Genomic DNA, 27,279 nt, shown 5'->3' with positions numbered 1-27,279 from the left:
GGGAACGTGGGTCTGTGGTGGCCGAGTGACCTGCAGGGGCGGGGCTTCAACTTAGGTGGGGGCAGGTGAGGTGGGGACAGTTACACAGGTGGGGATCGTTTTTGGGGTTACCTGTAGTGGGGGTGCTGATAGTGACAGTGGGGAACCTCTGAAAGAACAGTGAAACGGATTGAGATTCTGAAGGTTTTCTTTTTTTCATCCCCCTCCCCACCCCTCTGTCCTCTCCCTCTCATCCCTCTATCTCACCACATATCCCTGCCCAATCCACTCCTTTTTCTTGTAGTCTTCTTTCCTTCTGAACACATCACTGGCTTTCTGCTTCTCCTCCGCCCTCACTCTCTCTCTCCACCAATCTCATCTCTACTCTCTCTAATTCTCTCTCTCTCTCTGCTTTGCTCCCTCTCTTTCTTGTCCCCTTTGTTCCCAAAGTCTTACCCATTTCCTCCAGCTCCGAGGTCATGGACTTGGATCGCAGAGCAATAGCCGGTGTGCTCAGCCTCTTACTCTGCTGTGGGACTGAGGAGAGAAAGATTCAATCATCATCACTATCATCATCATTATCATCACATTCATCTTCCACTACATTATTATATACGCTGCAGTCCAAATGACAGAGGGCTTTTCCCACTAGCCCTTTTCAGAACCTGTTACATTACTGCTAATGTTTGGGCTTTGCATCATTCACACTTTAAGCCTTTAAACAGTATTTTACTGGGATGCACACATTCACATTTGCCATTAAAGTGATGTTAAACAGGATGCGACGTCCTTAGCATGAATGGCAAACAGCGCTTTCCTTTCCAAGTCATGTACAAAATACACTCGAGCAACTTTTTCTCACATGAAAGTGACTGTTGTGTTGAAGTTTCTGCAAAGATATCAGCTTCTGGTAATACACAAACTCTCCTCATAGTTTTTGTGGGTCTCGTGTAGAGGCTTTTATTTGCTCACTCTACTAAACAACCTGGTGGAAAATCTCCATTTACATGCTACATGCTACAAGTAATCAGATCCAAAATTACGTGCATGTGCAGAGACTCACTTAGTGTACACGTTACCATGACATCAGTCCAGTCAGAGTGAGGCGAGCAGCAGTGAGCAGCGCTTGCGTTTTAATTACTTTAAAATGATGTCACACTCAGGAAAACGTCTTTCATGTGTACTTATTAAAGAAGGGTGAGAGGAAGACGTCGTGTTCTGAGACAAATAAGCTGGATGCCCGTCCCACCGCATGTTAATGTGGGTAGTGACAAAACGTTCATTATTTCGATTTCTATTCTTAACTTACATTTAGAATGAATTCAGAACCACTAGCGGAACTTCTGTAGTCCTTACCACTACATTACCTGCTATATTTAACAGTTTGACTGCTATAAAAATTCTTCAAAAAACTGTCAATAACTGTGAATTTGTCCCTTTATCATTTGTTTATATAATGGTCCATCTGAAGGGCCTTTCTGTGGGTTAGATTTTGTTCTCTTGCTTTTTGGAGCGACCTTACAAGTTGTTACTTGTCACATTATAATCCCATTTTGGATTAAACTGATTTAATACAATAATCACCATCAACATTATCTTCTTAGTCATTCCTGTGACTGCATGCAATACAATCACATTCTTCCTGATTGCTGATAATCATCAATCATCATCGTAATAATCAACATCACCACTCTTGTTAGTCTCTTACTTTTCTTTCTCGATCCCTCCTCCATGTCGGGGTTTCGAGTTACCATGACAACCTTCACCATGAGGCTGTTGCCGCCTTGCCGGATCATGTTGACCACCTGTCTGTGCCCGACCTTCACCACATTCTGACCGTTCACCTGAGGGAAGTGAGAACAGGTGCACCCATTACCTGTGAGCAGTGTTACTGGAGGTGAGAAATTAATCAGAACTTTTTGTAGAGAGTTTTGCAGAACAAGGAGAACGAGGAGCCCATCTTTTGGTTGAATGAACAGAAATGATTCAGAAATGGTGTTCCACTGCACATACAGCTTGTACAGTCTCCATAGAAAAACACTGGCAACAGAAGTGGACACTCTGGAGCAGCCACACATAAGTTTAAGGTCACCAAGCCCAATTGTGAAAGGCTGCTTGTTTTATGAAATGTGCCTGAAAACAGCAAAATTATCTGCCAGTATAGTGAGATAATTTTACAATTATAAATATATATTTTTATAAAATCACCTAAAACAAGTAAATAATGTCTAAAAAAAGCCAGATAATCTTACATTTAGTGCACCACCATCTTAAAATGGAAAATATTACAACCCTATTTCCAAAAAAAGTTGGGACGCTGTGCAGAATGTGAATAAAAACAGAAAGCAATGATATGCAAATCATGTAAACCATATTTTTGAAGGAAAATACTACAAAGACAACATATCAAATGTTGAAACTCAGAAATTTTATTGTTTTTTGAAATTTTGAATTTGACGCCAACAATATGCTCCAAAAAAGTTGGGACGGGGGCATGTTTACCACTGTGTTTGAACATCTCTGTGAAAGTGAAATATTTTCCCATTCTTGTTGATATAAGATTTCAGGTGCTCATCAGTTCAGGAGCTCATTTGTTGTATTTTTCATTTCATAATGCACCAAACGTTTTCAGTGATGACAGGTCTGGACTGCAAGCAGGTCAGTTTAGCGCCCAGACTCTTAATATGGAGCCATGCTGCTGTAATACATGCAGAATGTGGTTTGTCATTGTCTTGCTGAAATAATCAAGGCCTTCCCTGAAAAAGACGTCGTCTAGACAGCAGCATATGTTGCCAAAACATGTATATATCGTTCAACATTAATGGTGACTTCACAGATGTGCAAGTCACCCATACCATGTGCACTAATGCACCCCATACCATCATGAATACTGGCTTTTGAACTGTGCACTGATAACAAGCTGAGTGGTCTTTAGTCTGGAGGACACAGTGTCCATGATTTCCAAAAAGAATTTCAAATTTTGATTTGTTGGACCACAGGACACTTTTCCACTTAACCTCAGTCCATTTTAAATGAGCTTGTGCCCAGAGAAGGTGGCTGTGTTTCTGGATCCTGTTTATATACGCTTTCATCTTTGCATTTTAGAGTTTTAACTTGCATTTGTGGATGCAGTGACGAACTGTTTTCACAGACAGTGGTTTTCAGAAGTGTTTCTGAGGCCATGCAGTGATTTCCACTACAGAATTATGTCTGTTTTCAATGCAGTGCCACCTGAGGGCCCAAAGATCATGGCCAGCAAATACTAGATTTGGTCTTGTCCCTTGCATACAGAGATTTCTCCAGATTCTCTGAATCTTTTAATGTTACTATGTACTGTAGATGATATTTGCTACTTTATTTTTTCGTTGCACTATTTGCTCATGCAGTCTTTCACAGAGTGGTGAACCTCTCCTCCTCTTTACTTCTGAAAGACTCAGCCTCTCTGGGATGCTCTTTTTTTACACAATCATGTTATTGACCTGTTGCCAATTAACCACCAGGTGTTTTTAGCATTACACAACTTTACCAGCCTTTTGTTGCTCCCGTACCAACTTTTTTGGAACGTGTTACTGGCATCAAATTCAAAATGGGCAGATATTTGTAAAAAAGACAATAACATTTCTGAGTTTCAACATTCAATATGTTGTTCTTGTACTATTTTCAGTGAAATATAGGTTTACATGACTTGCACATCATTGCATTTTATTTTTACTTACATTTTGCACAGCGCCCCAACTTTTTTGGAAATGGGGTTGTAGTATTTTGACTAGATTTAAGATAATTTCACTTGACGAGATACTATTTTTTGCAGTGCAGCCACAAAATCCAATGACACTTGACCACTGGAGAAGCATCTGAGACGTATGAAAATGCTTGGTGTAAACGGCTGTATGTCTTATAATAAAATCAGTCAAGACAGATACAGAGTGTGAACATGGCCAGTAAACTATTCAGAACAAACAAATCAATTTAGTGAATGGTTAATTCTGAATGCATCTTTAAATAAGAACCACACCGCACCACGGCTCCCTTCATGCATCTGTGTACCCACCTCAATCAGGAAGTCACCCATTCGTAGTCCAGCTCTCCAGGCCACGCCTCCCTCGTCAACAGATTCAAGGTACTGCAATGCTGGAAAGGCTGGGGTGGGTGTGAACTCTTCTATAGGGGTCTGAGCTACAACACATACACACACAGAGATACGGTCAAAGCACTAGAAATCATCTGTTTTTGAGAACAGTGTGTGCTGTCAGAGTCTCAGATGTAGAAGAAGTGAAGGGGAGATCATAGAGAGATGATGTCACTTAACCTGAGCCTCTGTTACGACAGAGGAAGAATGGATTTGGCAATGCGTCAATATGTGTCCCTTCATCTGTTAGTTGGAGATGCAGATGGAGAGAGAGAGAGAAAGAAAGAAAGAGATGGGCGGTGAGCATCTTACCTTTGGCCCCTCTCAGCACAAAGCCAAAACCCTCACTGTCTTTTTTCTGCAGGAGCACTGTTTTCTCCTTGATTATGTAGTCACTGAGAGAGACAGAAAAGGAGAGAGAGGGAAAGAGAGAGAGAGAGGGTTAGTAAAAGAGAAATACAGAGCAGGGTTAGAGGTGTGAGCAGTAGTGCTGGGTACAGAATACAGAAAGGGCAGGGGAGGGTAGGGAGAGAAGAAAGAGTGCGTGCAGAGGGAGCGAGAGAGATAGGAGTTCTATAAAAGAGACGCTGGGGCTGTAGATAGTTCCACTGCAGCAGGAAGAGGCTTAAATCCTAGGGAGGGAAAAAGAGGGGAGGGGTGGTCATAGGCCAGGGGAAAGAGGGCAGGATTTGGGAAATGAAGGGCAGAAATAAATATATCATCTCTCCTCAATATCTATTTAACCACCTCTGTAGGTTCTCACTACTCCCACAACACTATAATCACAACAGCACTGTAAAGCACCGCTGGTGGCTTCCATATTTAACACTGTAAATCCTACTCTGTGCATTTACAGTATACTGTAACACTGTTGCTTTATCTGTAATACTGTAACTAAGACCCCTGATATTAGAGTTTACTTTATAATGTAACACCGCAATGCTGGCTTCATCTGTAACACGGGCTTCATCTGTAACACTGTAACTGGCCCCTTTACAACATACTACATATTGTAATATCTGGCTCTTACGGATGTAACAATATACATATACTCAAGTTTGACTTTTAATAATTTTTGTGTTAAAAATGCCTTGATTATATACGGCTCTGGTATAAATTATACACTACATAGATTGTACACAGACTACATAGTTACTGTTTGCTATCCAGTGTCAACCAGAGGAGGATGGGTCCCCCTTTTGAGTCTTGGTTCCTCTCAAGGTTTCTTCCTCTGACTCTTAGGGTGTTTTCCGTGCCACTGTCGCCATTGACTTACTCATGGGGGCTCAGACCTGGATTTTTCTGTAAAGCTGCTTTGTGACAATGCATTTTGTAAAAAGCACTATATAAATAAACTCTGACTTGACTTGACTAGATTGTTTGGGTCAGTAAAATGCCAGTATTTTTTCCAAACGAAAGATTGCAAAGTACTATATTCTTGCGCAAAACACTGATCATGCAAAAACCCGAACTATGTCCATTTATTACCAAAGACACAATTATAATTTGTGCAAATCTGAGTCTGATTAATTTATTCACCCATTTTTTTCATGCTGTGAACGAGGCGGGTAATCCTGTAAATAATACGTTAAATAGAAGAGTAATATCCATGTAAACGCCTGTAACATTCCCTATCGGAAAGTTTAAGTACGTTCTGATCATGTGCGTCACTGCATAGTGAAAGTTTATAGCGTTCAACCTGCCGGGAGCAGAAACTGGTCTGCAGAGGAGACGAAGTTTATGCTCTGATCTTTAAAAGACGGCGGTGGGGCGGATGTCCAGCTTATGTGTCTCAGAACACGACGTCTTCCTCTCGGCCTTCTTTAATAAGGACACGTGAAGGACATTTCCTGAGTCTGACGTAAATTTAAAATAATTAAAAACAGAAGTGCACCAGCTGAAAACTCAGAAAACACACTGCTGCTTTTCTCACACTGACTAAGTTGTGTATATTGTGTGTGTATATATTTAGAGTCTAATGTGTATATATATATATTTCTCTCTCATTTTTTTTTTGTATTTAAGTTCTACAAAGGGGCTACGCACATAAGATTTTCACTTCACACCTGTGTAAATGTGATGTGACAATAAAGGTGATTTGATTTGATTGGACTCACATGATGCTCGTTGTCATGGTAACAACTACACTAAGTGGTACAGTGTAACAATGGCTTTATCACTAATAGCTGCTGCCTTTACTGTACCTGTATTACTGTGGTCCCCTACTTTTATAGTACACTACTGTAAAAGCACAACACTATTGCTTAATCTGTAACACTCAGGCCACCTGCTGTTATAGCATACTGTAAAACTATAACACTGGCTGTTATATTGTAACTAGGGTCTCTGCTTTTACAGCGTGTATATAACACTTTATTTTTTATCCTTTATAGTGTCTGCACTTGCCTTATAATAGACTATTACCACACAACTACCATGACCTGCATTTTCATTATGAATCTACTGTATATAGCATCTTGGTTCTGTATGTAACAGTTGCCTTTACCAATGTAAAACCATGTATTTAAAGGTCTGCAAAGTATTCACAATGCTGTTAACCCTGTAAAGTCAACACACAATTAGCTAGTTCTGCATTTAACTCTGCTCTTCTAACAGTGCATCCAACAATAGAAGCAGCATGGTGCTTCTTCTATGTAGCAACAGAAATCACAGTAGCACACAGAACACTCCCATTTCGCATCCTGATCCATTTTACTGAGGCCAGTGTGGAAATGCATGCATCATAACTAAGAATAATTGTATTGCCAGTGAGATGTTAGGCTTGACAGGTCTAATTCGGGTCACATGCCTGTAGAGTGTAGCGCTGTAAACTGTAATAATGACTCCTTCTCTAACACTGTAAATGTGGTCTCCTGCTTTTACAGTATCTTTAACACTAACTTCTTCTACACTAAAGTGTCTGTATACAACACTGAAACACTTTGTAACTATAACACTGTGACTCGTATGAAACACTTTTTAGTTATGGCTAAGCAACCTCTCCTATTGGTCAGGACTTGAAAAGCTGAAGAGAAGTCTAATCGCATTAGATTAACCAAAAACATAACAACAAAGTGACTGAGAAATTTGATTTCTAATAGGTGGGACCAATGTCATGAGAAAAACATCACCCACATCACTGGCTGTGAATACAAGCAGCAGCCTAATCACTGAGTTGAAAGAAATTGAAAATAGCTCAACAGCAAAACTCTCTACTGAAAGAGTCACTGTAAAACTGGTACAAGGTAAAATATATGCAAATATATAAAAAAGGATAGTTCTGGTCCTAAAATCTGATTGGCTGAGCCGCGTTCAAAGCTGTTGCACATCCACAATATACGCACACCTATGACCACCAAACAGCAACTGAACTCTGTATTACGGCACCACGACACGAAAAACCCTTCTGCTGTTAATAGAATAATCTTTGACTCTCGTGCTGCTCGCATGGACCACTGAGTGTACTGATGAAACCATTTGAGATTCGGCCCCAGCATGAGAAGAGGAGGCAGCTGGATTGGTGCTAAATAAGACTCACGGTGGTAATTTGGTGAACAAAAAGTACTAATAAAGCAAAGCTTTTTCCATTAAACAGTGCTGTTATCATATGTTCATTGTTATACGACAAAAAGTTTAAAAATTCATGAAATGCCCACAATATACAGCGCTGCCGGCTGAACATTCTCCTCATTCAGTGTCCATGGTTGCTTGGCAATGATACCATACTCTAAAGGAACTACATTTCTTGACAGGATACTTTTTAATGTCATACATACATCATCTAAACCGCTTATCTTTCTGGGTCGCGGTGGGGTGCTGGAGCCTATCCCAGCTGTCATTGGGCAGAAGGCACGATACACCCTGGACAGGTCGCCAGTCCATCGCAGGGCAGACAGACAGACATACACAGTCACACACACACTCACAGTCACACAGTCACACAACACTCACGCCAGGTTAGAAAAACTATTCAGCATGTCCAATCAGTCTGACTGCATGTTTTTGGACTGTGGGAGGAATCCGGAGTACCCGGAGGAAACCCACGCAGACACGGGGAGAACAGGCAAACTCCACACAGAAATGACCCTGGTCACCCGGCCGGGAATCAAACCCAGGCCATTCTTGCTTTGAGGCGACAGCACTACCCACTGCGCCACCGTGCCGTCCACTTTTTAATGTCGATTATTGTTAATAATAACATAAATTATTTTCTGAACAAATGTGCATTTTTTCATATTTTACGTTGGCCGCCAGGTTAGAAAAACAATAAGCCACTTGTGGCTGTGCGTTACTGTGATTTTAGCACGCTTCATGTGGTGCCTTAGAACACCCTTCCTTTATCACAGGATAAATCACAGTAACACACAGCATCTCGTGGCTTATTGCTTTAATGTCTGTCACAAGCTTTAAGTAAAATATAGAAGCTTCAAATGTCTGTGTTTGATCTAAACCTGCAAAAAATTAATGAGAATCACTGTTAGCACTAACTAACTACTCGACTCCCAGAGCTAGGAGTATTACTGTAGAGGTAGCTTTTCTCCACGTTTTGACTGAGTGTTGACACTTAAGGCCCGAATTGAAGTCCTATCTCTGACAGCCACAGATCACCAATGCTTTACTGTATCTGTGGCAGTCAATACGATCCCAGGCTTCATCTGTGACATAACGTAGTTTCTACTATAGTCTGTTGTCTATGGTATACAGTAGTACCCAACTTCTGTCCTGTGACTGCTGTCTCACAGCCATACTCTGAAGTACTGCAATTGCTATGTCATGCCCAGTTCCTTCCCTTCACGTGTACCACTATAACCAGCGGTTACAACTGTAGTCTTGTAAAAGGGCTCTGGCCTTTTTCTGGAACACTGCGCTCCTTCTACCCTCCTTTCATTTGAAGTGCTGGGACTCATGTCTTCCTCTCGTCGGCTGCTCGGTGACTGAGCGTCTGCTTAGAGCAAAACGCGCTGCACAACACAACACACTGCAATCTCTCCATGCTCGCTCGATCAGCACATCCTCATCCTAAAAGGCTGAAATAGGGAGACAGGAGGAGAAGCACAGCACCCGGTCAAACAGGAAGGTCAAGGAGCGCCCCCAGCTGTCCCCTCCCCACACTCAAAGATGAAGGCTTAGGCGAAAGCGAACAATACGCAGCTGACAACTTGACACGGAGGCACATGAACTCAATCAGTCTCAATCAGGGCACAGAGACACTGTGACAGAAGGAGGGGGAAGGAAAAAAAAGAAAACAAAAAGAAAGGCACACGGGCTAGAGAGGAAACTTTTACGATCGTAACCGTTGGAGTCGTAATGTTAGCATAACGGACAGAGGGCGAAGAAAGCACGTGACTCCTCCGTTACACGCACAGCAAGATGCCGCTTTGCTGCTTCTGAAATTTTCTTCTAGAAGCTTCACTTTATATACGTGATGTTTATATGTGCAATGGGCACAGTAAGTAAGATGCTGGCGGTTGCCTAAGCAACGGCCAGAACTGGAAATAAGAAATAGCCAAGCTAATATGTAGACATGCCCAGTGAGGAGAGCTACAGCATGTGAGCCTGGCAACCATATTGTACAGAATTAGTCATCTAGAGGCAATGCTCTTTCCACAGGGACATCTGCAAGACAAAGCTGTCTCAGAGGGTCCGAAATTGAACAGCTAAAATGTGACTGGCCAGTCAGACCTTAAGAGAAGTTAACAAGTATGTGAAGCCCTGCTTGCAAATCCCGCATCATGTCTATATTTAGAGATGGGAGTGTTTGATGACAGCGGCATAAAAATGTGTGTGGATTTCGTGTGGTGTTGCACGAGGCTTGTGTGAGATAACTGTAGAGACAAACTAGACCATTTCTGTATGTAATAATACAGAAGAATAGCTTCTGTTAACCCCAATATCCAGAGATATATAAACATATATATAGCACTGCTATCGGAACAAAACATCGTATCTCCATTTTTGTCTTTTTTTCCGTTTTTGACATAATCTGAAACTGCCTGTTGGCCTTTACATTGTGTGTAAATTTCATGATGAATGGACCAAAAGAATCGGCCCAAAATTACTTGGAAAAATGTCTGGTTCCATTGACTTACATTAAAAGTAAGATATGCTTTTTCCTTCTCCTGTAAAGTTCTATTTTGGAGATACAAGGTTTTGTTCCAACAGCAACTATATATAATTGATCAAAAAACATACTTTTGTTATTGCCAGTGATAAGTCTGACTTCTAAGAGTTAAGAATGGCTATAAATGTTATATACAGTGGCATATAAGAAAGGTGTGGACACCAGGACATGTCTCCATCTGCTCCTGTCTCCTCTTTGTGTTCAACAAATAAACAACGATTTACCAGCATCACTCACTGTCTAATTCATTCGCTCCCCGAGTGAATTTATCAAAGAATCGGTCAAAAGGCAGGCCAGGTCAGTGTGCTTGTGAGTCAGTGGCCGGTGATTCGGATCCACATTTTCGTGCACTATTGAGACAGTATGCTTTTCAAGGTGTCGAATGAGTCAGTCGGTGTGTTAGTGAGTCAGGGAGGTTGTTTGTCCAACAGTGACTCTTGTCAGTCTATGAGTCACCTGGTCAGTGATTCACTGAATCACGAGTTGTAGCTTTGATGAAAGCCTATCAGGATTTGCATATTGTAGAGATGGTGGTTATTTCTGAGGTGAAAGCAGCGGTCATATCAGATGTACTATATCACACAGCCTAGCCTTGATTTCTAAGCAACAGCTATCACTGTTGAAATGGACCCCTGCTTGAGACGTATTAGGCCAGGTAGCCTTGCTATAGCAGGGCTGATTAGAGGTTACAAATATGAAGGAATTTAGGATTTCATCATTGTCAGTCATCAAGTTTGCTACGAGACAGTGGCTGTGTTTACATGCAAAGATTTTTGCCAATCCGATTAAAAACGTTCAGACTATAGATTAAGACTGAGGGGTTTACATGCTCACTCTACTCAACAATTCGTTTACACTCACACTACAAGTAACCCGATCCAAATTTACGCCCATGCGTAGAGAACCGCTTAGTGTACACGTTACCATGACAACCAGCATCATGTGAGTCCAGTCAGCGTAAGCAGCATTGTGTTATCTGAGCTTTCAGCTGGCGCGCTTGTGTTTTAATTGCTTTAAAATGATGTCAGACTCAGGAAAACGTCCTTCACATGTCCTTATTAAAGAAGGCCGAGAGGAAGACGTCGTGTTCTGAGACACATAAGCTGGACGTCCGTCCCACCGCCGTCTTTTAAAGATCAGAGCATAAACTTCGTCTCCTCTGCAGACCAGTTTCTGCTCCGCCATGCTGAACGGTATAAACTTTCGCTATGACGTGACGAACATGATCAGAACGGACTTAAACTTTCAGATTGGGAATGTAATCAGATACAGGCGTTTACATGGTTATGATTCTTCTATTTAACAGATTATTTACAGGATTATTGCGAATGGCCTCAATCAGACTAGTCCTAAAGAGAATCAGTCACAAAGACCAAAATGGAAAAATGGAAATCATATACAAGATGAAACTAATTTTCCTGCTTGCTGCGGAGGACTACAAAGTACAGTGTCACAAGCAATATATATATATATATATATATATATATATACACTTACACACACACACAGATCAGGCAAAACATTATGACCACCTCCTTGTTTCTTCGCTCATTGTCCATTTTATCAGCTCCACTTACTATATAGGTGCACTTTGTACCTCTACAGTTACAGACTGTAGTCCATCTGTTTCTCTGCATACTTTGTTAGCCCCCTTTTACCCTGTTCTTCAGTGGTCAGGACCCCCATGGACCCTCACAGAGCAGTTCCTATTTGGGTGGTAGATCATTCTCAGCACTGCAGTAACACTGACGTGGTGGTGGTGCTGCTGGAGTTTTTAAACACTGTGTCCACTCACTGTCCACTCTATTAGACACTCCTACTTTGTCAGTCCACCTTGTAGATGTAAAGTCAGAGACGATAGCTCATCTGCTGCCTCACAGTTTGTGTTGGTTATCCTCTAGTCCTTCATCAGTGGTCACAGGATGCTGCCCACAGGACGCTGTTGGCTGGATGTTTTTGGTTGGTGGACTATTCTCAGTCCAGCAGTGACACTGAGGTGTTTAAAAACTCCAGCAGCACTGCTGTGTCTGATCCACTCAGACCAGCACAACACACACTAACACACCACCACCACGTCAGTGTTACTGCAGTGCTGAGAATGATCCACCACCCAAATAGTACCTGCTCTGTAGGGTCCATGGGGGTCCTGACCACTGAAGAACAGGGTAAAAGGGGGCTAACAAAGTATGCAGAGAAACAGATGGACTACAGTCTGTAACTGTAGAGGTACAAAGTGCACCTATATAGTAAGTGGAGCTGATAAAATGGACAATGAGCATAGAAACAAGGAGGTGGTCATAATGTTATGCCTGACAGGTGCATGTATATATATATATATATTCTTTTAAGATCAGTTATTCAGACATCTGAGCTTGGTAGCATGTAAAGGGTGTACTGTCTATGTATTTGTGTGTGTTTTTATTTTTGCTTTGCCTATATATACCGTTGTATGCAATGGGCACCTATACTCAAATGACATCCTCTACAGCACGGTTTCTCAACCTGTGGGTCGCGGACCACCAGTGGGTCTGTACTCAGGGGCGAGGCTGTAGTTCGTACTGGGCCAGTAACGACAAAAGTGATAAAAAAGTGAAAAAGGATTGACTTGATGATTAAAAATAGAAGAATCAAACGATTTCAAATTATAACCAATATAAATATCAATGCAGATGTACAAATAAAAACGCTGCAGTAGCAGGCTAATTACACGTCATCGGTTTGAGACATCGTAGCTGCACATGTGTGAACCACACGTGTGAACAAACAGTTCTCTTTAGAGACTCTTATTTGCTTTCATGTCGTTCCTGCAGCTCGTACTGCAGCTGTTAAAAACAATAGACGAGCCATGAAATAACAGTGAAGATTCGCGTTTGATTTCAGCTCATTGATCGCAAGCATCAGTGATCTGAGTGGCCACACTGTAAATATCTTAAGTGAAAACTTCTTGAATGTAGTCAATAAATCTAATATTTCTCATTAGGGGACAATTGTAAGAATATTCTAAGATTATTCCACCAGTTTGTGTACATTTAAACTTGTTTTAAGTGATTTTATTCAGTGAAAGTGTCTTATTCTATTGGCAGTTTTTTTTTACTTCTTTCGAGAAATGATGAAGATAAAACTACTTAAAAACAAGTAAAAAAGTCTATAAATAATCTGTCAATAGTCTCATAGTGACAAATATTAGACATATTGACAACATTTAAGATGTTCACACTCGCTAAGATATCATTTCTTGCAGTATCAAACTGATAAGCCATTGACAAAGAAGCAAATATCAAGTAAGATTTATTGTTATTGCTGAAGTGACGGCACTAATCCAGAAGCCCAGTGAGAGAAGTGTGGCTGGGCTATTTCAAATGAATCACAAACACCCTCAAAACTAGACAGACATCCCAAGACTAAATAATCACTGGCAAAACCAGTGGATTATTTACAGTGAAAACACGATGGACTGCAGCTTCAAATCACAGTGCGCATCTATCTCGTACATTTCTTTCCCCCCTTTTTGTAACATCATTGCAACTATATGTTTCTTTACATCACTATTTTTAACATAACTGTAGTTAAAAAACTGTGCTTTTTGTGATTGAACCAGTCTAATCTTTTTCAGGCCCTAATTCTTAGGTTTTCAGTGTCAGAACTTAGGAAAAGTAAGAGAAAATTATTTTTAAAAAGCCAATTTTAGATTTTCTGTGGGTCGCTGTGCTTTGTGTTTATCAACAGGTGGGCCTTGGAGTGGAAAAGGTTGAGAATCCCTGCTCTGCAGAGAGCACTGCTGAACACTTACACAAATACACAATTACTGTTTATTTAATTCAATTTAATATTTTACAAAAAAATATAATTAACCCCTTAAAATCCCAGTATTAGTATTACATACAAAGGCTTATTATTCAGTAACTACAGTGACTTCAATGCAAACTGCTGAAGCTTTTCTTAGGTTATAGAAGTGAATAATAAAACCCGGTGGGCTCATTAAAAGGTTAATGTAACCTGTGCAAAAGTTGAAAAAATTACCCATTTTATATTTTTATTTGTAATTTCATATTATGCAAATAAATAGAATAAAATTGGCAGAAAATGGCAGTTTGACTGTAGTTTGGGTGTATTCACTTATTTTCTTTTTGATTTTATTAATTTTAAGCCATTTCTGTTGACCCGTTCATCATGAAATTTTGACACAACATAAAGGGCAACTGCCTTTTTCAAATTTTGTCAAAAAATGAAAAATGGAAATACGAGGTTTTGACCTGACGGCAGTGATATAATTGAAAACAAACATTAATGCAGTAAAAAGTAATGTAAATTTATTGTTTTCAAAAAGTAGTTGAGATATTGTGAGCTAAGAAGAAAGGTCTGGTTCTAGCACATGTGATTTAATTTAATGACAAACTAATTAGGCCACTATTGCCTAATTATAGAAGTGAGTAATACAACTTCGGGCCCACTGGTGGGTCCATAGCCATTTAAAGGTTAATGTAACCTGTAAAAAGTGAAAAGAAAAAAAAAAAGATATATTTATATATTTTATTTTGTAATTTAATATTCAAATATTCACTGCAAATAAATAGAACTTGTGCAATAAAATTAGTATTATTAGAAATTAGAAAATGGCATATTTAAGTTTCCAGTAGAGGGTGTGTTCACTTATTTTCATGTAGAAAATCAACAAAATATGTCATTTGACCAGGGGTGTTTAAACTTTTGCACGCAACTGTATGTGTGTGTGTGTTTCAGTCAGGTGCAGCTGAAATACTTTCCCTACTGTACCATGCTGTACCCACATGCTGGTAATCCCACTGTACACTCACAGTTTCAACCCACTCCATCTGTTCCTCCCTCCCTCCCTCCCTCCCTCCCTCTCTCTTTCATTAAAATCTCTCCCATCTCTTTCACCATTCCAACCATTAGTAAAGTAGCCAAGCAGCAGCAAGGTCCTGTTTAGAAAGAAGCCAGAATATCTCATTCATTCACAACCAGTCACCTAGCGGTCCTCTTCAGCTTTCTCTCTCAGTGCGTCTTCTGGGCTCCAGCAGTTTACATTCACGCACACACAAACTGAGATACCAACTGTTACCGTTCTTCATAGCACTCACTCACTCAGTGCCCAGTGTAAAAAAAAAGGAAAGAAAAGGGAAAAATGGCTGTGTGGCCCAGTCCTGAAGTGTGACACACAGACAACCTCCACTGGCAGCCACGCTGGGCATTTCAAGACCGCGCAGGCCGGCTTTGTGTAGCACTCACACCACAGACAGACGACCGAACATAACAGAAACACATCAAGTTCAACTTACAGTATGGTGAGACAGAACATCAGACAACAGTACAGCACTCGGGGTCATCAAAACCAGACTGTTTCACAAAGCAGTTCGATGTTAAATGGGCAACTCAAGACTGTCTGATCCTAAGAAGAGGTAAAGAACAACTGTGAAACAGCTGAAAGGAGATCACTAACGGTGCTTAGACACTACTAGAGTGCATAGAGTACTCTACCCTGGGGATGGCACCAGTCCAATACCAGCAGAAATGGCTGGATCGGATATCAGCGCAAAAAAGAAAGAATCAAATCCAAACCTGTAACAAATTTGGCCTGTAATTGCACTCATTCACTCTGATGTGATGCTAGCATTCCTTTCTGCGAGGTTAATGGAGTGATTGAGTATTTTCAGCACCATAATTTACTTTTAGATCATCATGTTAAGAGCATGTTAATCACTTCATTTAAAAGCAGCTCATTTTAGAGCTTAGTAGCTCTTAAAGAAGAAATATCAGCCAATGATCAGGGTTTTAATGTCAGTACGAAATGAAAAAGTACTATCTCTCTCTCTCTATATATATAACACCTCAGACCCATGTACATAAGCAGAACTCACAATAATTAGGGAAATCATTCGCCTTAATATTTTAAAGTTTGAGAACTTAAAGGTCAGAATTTTGTAGAAAGTTCAAGGTTAGTTACAATTACAGCACTATGCAAAAGTCTTGGGCACCTAAACAGATTGTTTAAAACCATTTGTGTCAGCAGTCTGTGAAAGTAACATATCGCTGCTGTTGGAATAAAACCTCTATCTCCAAAAAAGTAACTTTACAGGAAAAAGAAAAATGTTCTCAACTTTTAATGGAAGTAAACGGAGAAATAATTTTTCCAAGTAATTTTAGACCATTTCTGTTGGTCTGTTCATCATGAAATTTTGATACAACATAAAGGGCAACTGCCTTTTTCAAATTTTGTTAAAAAATGAAAAATGGAGATGGGGATTTTGTCCTGAAAGCAGCGATATAATTGAATAAATTCAAACAAACATTAATGCAGTAAAAAGTAATATAAATTTCTTGTTTTCAAAAACGTAGTTGAGATATTGTGAGCTAAGAAGAAAAGTTTTGGTTGTAGCACATGTGATTTCATTTAATGAATGACTAATTAGGCCAATATTGCTGCTGTTTTTATGCACCAACATTGCCACTGCGATTTAAATTAAGGCCTGTACTTGGCCGAGAAGACCTGCATATCTTTTTCTGGCTTGAGGCCAGACTGCCAGGTAGTTCTTGCTGTGTTGTCATGTACACAGCAAATGGGTGTTGGTTGTTTCTAATCGGTCTAACTCATCTACACAAGCTCCTTGTTAATAGGGTAGAAATTTCCCTTCTTAAAATGCAGCTCCTGCAATTGGAAAACTGTACTCTTAAACTGCGATTTTGAGCCAAGAAAAACACTAGTGTCAGCAGTAAGTAGTTATCGCTGCTGTCGGGACAAAACCTTGTATCTCCAAAATGGTAACTTTACAGGAGAAGAAAAAAAAACATACCTTACTTTTAATGTAAATCAATGGAACCAGATGTTTTTCCAAGTCATTTTGGGCCGTTTCTTTTGGTCCATTCATCATGAAAATTACACACATTATAAAGGGCAACAAATATTTTCAACTTATGTCAAAAACTGAAAAACGACAAAAATGGAGATACAAGGTTTTGTTCCAACAGCAGCGATATAACTAAATATATTCAAACATTATTGCAGTAAAAAGCAATATAAATTTCTTGTTTTCCAAGAAGTAGTTGAGATATTGTGAGCTAAGAAGAAAGCTCTGGTTCTAGGTTCCTCCTTGATGGCCCCAGCGATGGCCCCATTAATTCACTACTAGAACTTGATTTCATTTAAAGAAGGAGCGATTACACCAATATTGCCGCTGTTGTTATGCAGCAATATTGCCACTGTGTTTTACACTGCGATATAAATTAAGGCCTGTTGTTTTTGACATAAAAACGGTCTTTCAGCTGACATACATATAATCTCTAGTTACTATATTAATGCAATCTGTACTTATTCGAAAATCACTGTTTTTCTGAGCAAAGAAATACTTCCTGCCCAATTAAATGTCTTTTTAATTATACAATTCTTGGGTGTCTAAAACTTTTCACAGTACTCTATATTCTTTGATTGCATAATACTTCCATTTCCACTCAAAACGTTTGTTTCCATCATTGAACGTAAGGCAGTATCTTAAATAATTTACTTGAATGTTTCAACATCAGTATCGAAATACGAAAAAGTGGTATTGTGTCATCTCTATTCTACACACAACCCAACAGCAGAGGGGAGAGCATCTCAGTGGACTGCATAGCAGGATCTAGCACAGTGTTAATGCACTACACATACCAGCCCAACACCAAAGCAGGGGCACAAACACACAAAAAGCGAGAGCTATACAAATGACAAAACGTGACAAACCCCAAAGCAGGAAGCACATCAACATTAATAGACCTAAACAAGTATAAGCACACATGCAAATGAGCACAGTAGAATTGCACATCTGAGGACACACGTGCAAAGAGTGCACTGAGAAATACACATTTGAGGACATGCATACAAAAGCACACCCACACAGGACACATGCATGTGAGCGTACACACAACCCATTAGCATCCTTTTTTCTCCTAACCTGCCTGCTTTACCTCTATAGCAACTATCACACTTTCTCTGCATGGCACACACACACACACACACGTATACACACACCGGCGTAGCGTTTTGTCCATCAGATGAGCGTGTATGGGTACAGTACGCTGGCTGGAGGCAGACATTGTGTTCTGCTCCCAGTAACACACTGACAGAGGCAGCGATTCTCATACACATGCAGCCTGAGAGACTCGCTCTGGTGGATAATGCACCGGACTGCGCGAGCGTCTCTCCATCATCGCACGCACACGCGTCCGAATGCACACGCGCATACGGCATTGCAACACATCCCCGTCTGTCGATCCATCAGTCTCTCGGATCACTCTGGCTTTCCAGCCATGTACACACACACGCACGCAGATGCATGCAACGCTTTCTCTCTCTCACACACACATACTCTCCCCTCCCTCGTTCCCTTCCCCTCTCTCTCCCTCCCTCTATCCCTCCATCTCCGCGCCAGTCCTCCGCCAGAGATGTTGAGGGGGAGCCAGTACCTGTATATGAACCAGACGCTGCGATTCATAGGGCCCAGCGACGGCCAGGAAGAAGAGAGGGAGAGGGAGAGAGAGAGATCCTCCTCTCCGCATCCCTCCTTCGCCATTTCCCCCCTCCCTCCCTCCTCCTGCTACTCCTCCTGCTCGTCTTCCAGCAGCCGGAGAATAGCGAGAGAGAGAGGGAGAGGGAGAGAGAGAGAGCGGTGCGAACGAAGGAGGAGGAGGAGGAGAGGAGAAGAGAGAGAGACGGAGGAGAGAGGGAGAGCCAGGGCCCAGCTCTCCCAAGCCCTTCATACTTAAGACGGGAGAGAGAGGAGAGAGAGAGAGAGAGAGAGAGAGAGAGAGAGAGAGAGAGATGGTTGACTGTGACTGCGACAGAGGAGGAGGGAGTGTGTGTGAGTGAGTGAGAAAGAGAAAGAGAGAGAGAGAGAGAGAGAGAGAGAGGGATGGAGAAAAAAGGAAAATAAAAGGGAGAGAGCAAGGGACAGAGTGAGAGAGAGAACGCAAAAGAAGGGAGAGGGACAGAGATAGGGCTATAAAGAGAAAAAGAAAGGAGAGATACAAAAAGAGGGATAGACTGAGAAAAAGGAAAAGAAAGGGTGCGAGAGAGGGACAGAGAGATAAAGGGGGGATATAGAGGGACAGAGAAAAAGATCAAGTGAGGGAGAGAGGGATAGAGGAAGAGAGAGAGAGGGACTGAGGGAGGTACAGAGTAAGAGAAAGAAAGGAATAGAGAGAAAAAGAGGAAGGGAGAGGGACTGAGAGAGGGAGAAGGAGAGAGGGACAGAGTAAGAGAGACGGAGAGAGAAAGAGTGGCATAAGAAGAAATGGGCAGAGGGAGGAAGAGAGAGAAAGAAAGAGAGGGTGATAGAGGGGCAGGTTGAGAGAGAGATACGACAGGCTGAGAGAGTTAGAAAGAATGAAAGTCTGGGGAGGTGACTGGGTTTAAGGGGGTGACTGAATCTGGGAGGTGACTGAGTCTGGGGGAGGATGACTGGGTGTGGGGGTGGGTGACTGGGTTTGAGAGGGTGACTGGGTCAAGGAGGGTAACAGGGTTTGGGGATGTCTGGGTCTAAGGGATACTGGGTCCAGGGGATGACTTGGTCTGAGGGTGACTGGGTATAGGGGTGACTGGGTCTGAGGCAGGGTGTCTGGGTCTGAGGCAGGGTGACTGGGTCTGGGAGGGGGCTAGATCTGGGGAGGTCACTGCGTCTGAGGGGGAGTGACTGGGTCTAGGAGGGTGACTGGCTTTGGGGGTGACTTGGTATGAGGGGGTGACTTGGTATGAGGCAGGGTGACTGAATATGGGGAGGTCACTGGGTCTGAGTGGAGGTGACTGGGTTTGGGGATGACTGGGTCTAGGGGTTAGTGGGTCTAGGGGGTGACTTGGTCTGAGGGTGACTGGGTATAAGGGTGACTGGGTCTGGGGGGGTGACTAGGTCTCAGGGTGACTGGATCTGTGTGCAGAGCATCTCATGCACTCAGAGAATGTAAGATTTCTGACACACAAAAATGCACGAACCACAATACACCTGCGGCAGCGAGAGACGGTACGAATTGGAAGATGCAATTCAAATGCAGAGCAGCAGTTATACCGGCACACACATGCACGCATCCATCCACCCCTCCTGTCATCCCCTCACTCTCTCCTCCCTCTCTCAGTCCTCTCTCCTCTGTACATCCGTCTCTTCCTCTCTTCAGAAGCAGTGGGTCTATCAGTGTTTGCCCATTCATAAAAATGGCAGCATGAGAGAGAGAGAGAGAAAGAGAGAGAGAGAGAGACTATGAGGGCCTCTTGCTATCTGCCTACAGCTCCAAATGTACCTGCACAGAAACTTACACCATTCATCTGGATCTGATTTAACTTAAAGGGAAAGCAACCGATTTGTCAAAATTTCTTAACTCGAACATTAAGACAGAATGAAAGTTCTTCTTGTCTTCTTGTCTGTGATGTGTTTTACAATATTTTTGCAATTAAGTTTTGGCCTAAAACGTATTTCTTAAATGTGTGCAGGTTGTTGTGAAGCAAATAGTCTTCATAAAACCTTTTTTCAGATTTATCACTATTTTATCATCATCATCATACATATAAAAAAGTCGTGTAGGTTCACTGGTGGGTTTGGATAGTAAATAATGGCCATATTTGCGTTGGCTATATTTGTGATGGCTGTATATCGCTGTAAAAAATCACTGTAAAAAATCACTGTAGAGACTTTCATTCCAAACCACTGCGGGTGACTTTGCTTACATCTCATTATAAAAAAAATCTGGAAAATTTGTGGAATTCCCCTTTTAAACAGGACATGGACAGATAAGACGAAGTAAGTGAAGTCTCTTCAGTAGCAGAGCTGCATGTGTGTCGCCACAGATATTCTGAGCCCAGTGCAAAGCATCATCAGAGACTTACTTAAGCTCATATTTACACAATTTAAATAGGTCTACAGGAGAGCAATTGGGCAAGAGTAGACCAGTCTTTGTCACGAATGCCAAACCAAACATAAAATGTTCTCTGAGAGTAGCGAGGGGAAACAGTGCCTCTCTTTCTCTACTTTAAATCCATGACAGTTTAGCACAGGGGTGTCAAACTCAACCACTAAAAAGGCCATATCAGTAGGCATTGAATACTTATTCAAAAATAATTCTTAAAAAAAAATTTAAACTGCCCATTTGCTTGAACTAGACACCAGGCATCTTTTCATTTTGTGTAACCGCTGGCCCAGAGATTGTTGTTGGGGGAAGGGGGTCTGAATGCACACTATGTTGCAGTGCATGCTGGGAACTGTAGTGCATCTCAGGGTGAAACGGGCTAATAAGAACAGAAAATTAAAATAATTTTGCTCGCTGAATAAGACTGTGTCACGGGCCTGACTTGGCCAACGGGCCTTGTGTTTGACACATCGGGTTTAGCATAACAATGAAAATACCTGTTTTTTTGGAGATTTGGAGGGAAAATGTTTAATTGGATAAAGTTTACATTGTTTGAGCGGGAGGGCAAAGTTTCCGCCATAAAGAGCTCTAAGATGACTTGCTAAGGCTTGCTAGTCAGATTGAGCGAGCTAACTTTCTCACTTGTGTAGACGACTGATGCATTCTGATTTTATTTCTTCTATTTTATTCTCAGTGCAGGCTTCCCAGCTATGTTTTACACGTTTATCACATTTGCATAACAAAAACAACACAGAAATGCCCACCAACAGTGAGTGCGGCGGAAAGTGTCAAGAAAAAGTGGAGACATTCCGTAATAAAAGGGGGAAAAAAAAACATTTTTCCTTGTGGTGAGTGGCCAAATGTCCTCACAACGCCATAAGAAAAATTTTGTTCATTCATCCTGATGATATTTGGTCCACACAAAGAGCTACATTCACCCACATACAACAGATCATATGAGTTGGAAGCCCCAGTTCAAATGCATAGCAGGGGAACCAGACGTGTTGATTAGCTGCTGCTTGCTGTGTTGTGTGGATTAGAGCTACGACATTAATAAGACCACCCATGCTTGTGAAATAGGAGAGCTGCAGTGCTGATTCAGGAGAGGAGCATCGTCCATACTCTGCCACATGGGGTCACAGTTTGGGATCGAACCATCTGATTTAGCCTGATCTGAGCACCATCAGCTGATCATTGTCTTTATCAGTTCTCTTCATTAATAGCAGTGAGTTTCATGAAATAATACACAATAAAAGTGTTTAAGGCATGCCACACTCCATATTCTGCATTCTCCTGTATTGTATATTTTCCCTGTGTTTTTATGTACCAAAGATTGTCATAATTCCTCCTTACATGACCACAGTCCAACTGACCTCTATCCCTTGACTTTAAACAACTTTTTTGTTATTGTACCTTTAAGAGTGATACATGTAAATGACCTCTGTTTTGACTGGCTGCCCTGCACGGTGCTTTGTTTAAAAAAAAAACAGTCCAGGATAAAATGTGGAACAAACTGTTCCTTTTGGATGTGTGGTTCCTTTAGAATACTGCCATAATCCATATCCTTCCTAACTGCCAGGAAAAGCACAATGTTTATTTGTTTTCCCACATCTTCCACGTCAGTAACATCTACAGACTGTCTGCAGGAACAACACTCCACATCATTTCTACAGGAATGAGCAGGCCTACACAGCTGTAGGCTGAACAGGTGGTCACATGTAAACGTGTTTATTGTTGTGACATCACCATGATGAATTCAAAGCTGAGTGTTTTGCAGGTTTTGCAGATTAGTTTCTATGTATGGACTGTTTTGAAATTTTAACAATGTTTACATCGAACACTTATTTCAAAAAGGCAAGAAAAATGAATTTTCTCATGACATGGCCTGTTTAAAACAGGGGTTCAACTCATAATGATTCAATTTTACATTCAATCTCCAATATAGCCTGGAAAAAGACAGGAATGAGAAAGAACCACCAAGAGGAACCAAGACTCATAAGGAAAAAATCCCTAAGAGCATGAGGAAAAGCCACTAATGGGAACCAAGTCTCAAAAGGGAAAAATCGCTAAGAGCACCAGGAAGAACTACAGAAAGGAACTAAGACTCAAACGGGAGAACTCCCTAAGAGGAACAGAAAGAGTATACAAGTAGGACAAGTTTACAAAGAAGATTAAACCGAAGCCAGTGACTGATAGAACAGTCTGTAGGATCTACTTACTATGTGGGACAAATACAACACTGTAGCTCTGAAAACATGGCGGGAACTGGTTCAAAATGAGTCTAAGGCAATATTACAACTTCCAGAAACAAGTTAGGGTCTCACTTTATTTGGATAGTCCACTACAGTCCCCTATAGATCATCTATGTTCAAATTTTTAACAAACTATCTGTTGAAACTCAGTTGATTCTAAACAGTGGTGGGGTTAGGGTTAGGATTTGGACCAGTGTTAGGGCTAGGACCAGATCCAGGGTAGGGGTTGGGTTTAGGTTTTGGGCTGAGGTTAAGGTTAGGATTAGAGCAGGTTTAGAGTTAAAGAAAACTATGGTCAATTTAGTAGCTATTTAGTTGAATGTAACTTGAAAGTAAATTCAGTATCTACAAAGCATCTAAACTGGACTCTCTAAATAAAGTGCTATCCAAGACAGACCTTTAAGGTTGGACATGCAGTCATGCAAGAGGGATGTGACTCTGGTGTTACTGAAACTAAGCTGGTAAAACTGCTCACTTTGAATTCACTGCTTTTGTTCTGATTTCACAAAGACCAATGCATTTACATAAACCCACCTATTCGGCCTACAGCAGTTGGCTCATTCGAGTTTAAGGAATAAGAAGTTTTTCAGCCCAGACTGCTTTTTAAAAAAGCACCAAACTGTCAATCAGGTCATTTACATATATGTCTTAACAGCACAATGAAACAAAAAGTGAAACAAAGAATAATGTAAAAATGAAACACTTTTGGTACGTAAACCCTCAAAATACAAGAAGAATGGTTGTTATGGGCCTTTTAATTCATTTACATCTGTTGTACAGCACTTTGGTCAGCATTTGTACGTTAGAAATGTGCTTTGTAAGTACTAAACTACAGACTCCCAACTATCCCACACACAAATGTGACACACTTTGACTTTTTTAGACAGACTCGTTAGCCAACAATGGTTCGTACTTTACCAACTGATATGTCAAGAGCCTTTGACCGAGTCGACCCCGCAAATTTTATGCAACATCTGGCTACACTAGATCAGTGTTGTCAGCTTTTTTCTTGGATTTATGGGTATATAGTAAGGAGAACACAGAGTTGTGGTAAATGGCACAAACAGCACATGGAAAACCATCACATCGGGTGTTCCACAAGAGGGTCTCATCACACCTTACTTGTTTTTACTTTATATGTCCACAAGGTCAGTTTTGTTTGAAGATACATTTGATATAGGCTATGCTGATGACATAGGGTTGTCTCGTGGCAGTGACATCTCAATGGAAAGCAAAGTTAAGCAGCTTGAGAAGTGGGCTGCAGCAAAAAAATATGGTCCTCTATGGCAAGAACTGTTGAGATGAGTGTGTGTTTCTCTAAAGATCCTCCCCAACTCCCTCCTTTAATCAATGGTGAACAGGCTGTCCCTGTTGTAACTAAGGCAAAATATATCTGCAGCCAATTGCACCAGCTGAATGTAAGTTCGATCGTAAGTTGGGGTGTAAAGTTCATGCTAAACCTCATGTTGAGAGAAGTTAGTTTAAGTCTAGCCCCACTCAGAATTTAGATTGCACCACAGACACTTACGGTACATCTGAACTATAAGAGCATAAAGTGATCGTAGATTAAAACGCTGTTGCACAGAATTATGTTTTCACTCTGCAGCCAGTCAGTAAAGCTACCCAACATAAACAGGAAACATTACACGCAGTGAAATCACTCACATTTCTCTTTTCGTGCTACATTTACTTTGGGTGTACTGAGCGCTGATGGAGCTGCTCTTATTGCTCTGCACGTTTTTGATTTGTTTACTTGAACAGAGTTGCCTAACAGGTTTTGCAATGACCCTGCAGAAAAATATCTCATGGCCACAAAGTAGGTCTCAGGACTCTGTTTGTGTCTGTGTTGTGTCGCAAATCTGCAGCTAGGAGGGCTGTGATCTCTTCTATCTCTGATTGACGAGAACGGAAGTGAGGAAGTGGTTGCAAACCAAAACATATTTCGTTTTCTTGCAGGTTTTCCCATTGATCTAATCAACCGGTCATTTGAACTGATTTTTACATCAGAACTAACACCTCCTACAGGGTACGTGTAAAGTTATAACTTAACGTTGAAACTATGTTACTTGGTGCAACCAGTTAAATTCTAGTAGCTTGTAAACTTGAACGTAGAGTCAGTTCATGTTCAAACTAGGCTGCGATCAAACTTGCGTTCAGCTGGTGCAACTGCCTGCTGTGCTTTTAACTGGACAATCAACTCAATGGAGATTGTCATATCGAAGAGGCAATGAAAAAGGCGTCTAAGTGGTTGCATTTCCTCACTGTCTTGGTAAGAAATGAAGTTCCTGTTGAAGATCTTGTTGATGTGTATAACTCCCACTGGGCGATGCCTAGAGTATGCAACACCCCAATCGTTTACATCACCTTCTTCCACTCAATAAGGGAAAGAGAATGGGTGGAAAAATTTCCAGCTGTTGCTTGTGCATGCACAAACCAACAGACTAAGAAACTCCACTATTCCATGTGGCATCAGGCCGTTTAATTCATTGTAGTGTGGTGCATATTTAGCTGTGTATGTATTTTTATATATTCATTATTTTAAAGGTTTTGTCGTATATTTTTCATGTTTGCAAAATTCAATCTTTGGATTGCAAGTCAGAATGTTTAGTGAACAAACTAAACTAAAACTGAACTAAACACCAACGAACATTTGGGTCTGTGGTTGCTTTAGACATACCGTCGCCTTGGAATTATAAGGTTCTGTCTGACATTTTTGTCAAAATTTACTTATTCACATATTCTTATTCTGTGACAACTTCCTAATGTTACTTGAGGTATTTTTTAAGTTGTGCGTGTTTTTGGACTCTTTAGAAAACAAAAAAGTAGTTCTATAAGATTCTATCACTTCGAATACACACAAGAGGACCAATCAGATTCTGCTTCTTTGGCATCCCACCGCTCTGCTCAGTGACTGCGGGAAAAGTTTAAAAAACTTTATGAAACAAAAAAAAAATGTTCCTGAAATTCTGCCTGTCTTCTTGCAGATCTTGCAAAGTCTTATTGTCTCAAATTTTATAAATATTAAGCCCTAAAGGTAATTAAACAGTGAACATTTGAATCAATGGGGTCTTAATTACAACATAAACATAAATTTCATTGTTTCATCCATCATTTCTTGTTTTTCTTTCTCTCAAAATAAGACATTCTGGATTAGAGTCAACATTTCTGAATTTTTTGAATAAGAAAAAAAGGATTTATCCTATAATCAGAAATAAAATATAAATTAAGTTACAAAGAATAAACAAATAATAAAACAAATACTATAAAAATGTCATAGAAAGCATTAAATTTACCTTTCTGATACATATAGACACTGTTACCACACTCATTTTCTGTTTTAAAAGAAATTACAAGTAAACAGTTTGTGTTCCTTGAAAATTATGACTTCTTTTCATGTTTTTTCAGAGAGAACCTTATAACTCCATGCAGAAAGTGAGTTCTTAGGATTAGAAGGTTCTGTCTGCATTTGACCTGTTCCAAAAAAAATAATTTACAGATGTGGTAGGATTTTGATATTGTATATTTAGAACACATTTAGGGTGTCTGTCATTTTCATGTATGAAAGAAACGTGTTTCACATTTCAGTTTTGCTATTTGGAATCCAAAATCTTCGAAGCTTAATATCTCAAAATTGCTCAAAACGCAGATAGAACCTTATAATTCCAAGGGGACAAAACGGACAACGAGATTTCTGGTCCTGGCTCTCTAAGCTAATATGCACATCATCTGGACCGAGCGCTGGAACTTCATGCCCAGATCTCTTACAGCTCAGCGTTTCTTCACATTTTCAGCGGAAGCAAATGCAGAGCTGAAAGAAAATGGAGAAACTGAGTGTGAATCCTGGGCTTTATCTACTGGTGCAAGAGAGATCGGAGAAGCCCTTGATAATGAAAGAGAGGCTACAATAAACTATTACA

General features: G+C 40.8%; 1 protein-coding gene across 1 annotated transcript in view; it reads right to left on the bottom strand.

Moving 5' to 3' along the window:
• shank1 (SH3 and multiple ankyrin repeat domains 1) overlaps positions 1–27,279 on the bottom strand; it is a 204,788-nt gene that overhangs the window by 23,312 nt on the left and 154,197 nt on the right. The window contains exons 16-19 of the mRNA XM_036589679.1: positions 4,421–4,503; positions 4,031–4,155; positions 1,688–1,823; positions 436–516 (exon numbers count right to left, since the gene is read on the bottom strand). Coding sequence (XP_036445572.1) covers positions 436–516; positions 1,688–1,823; positions 4,031–4,155; positions 4,421–4,503 — 425 coding nt within the window. The remainder of the gene's footprint in view (positions 1–435; positions 517–1,687; positions 1,824–4,030; positions 4,156–4,420; positions 4,504–27,279) is intronic.

The sequence above is a fragment of the Colossoma macropomum genome, unplaced genomic scaffold (genome assembly GCF_904425465.1).
Source record: "Colossoma macropomum unplaced genomic scaffold, Colossoma_macropomum, whole genome shotgun sequence".
Classification (NCBI taxonomy): Eukaryota; Metazoa; Chordata; class Actinopteri; order Characiformes; family Serrasalmidae; genus Colossoma; species Colossoma macropomum.
This window is presented reverse-complemented; position numbering and strand designations above follow the sequence as displayed.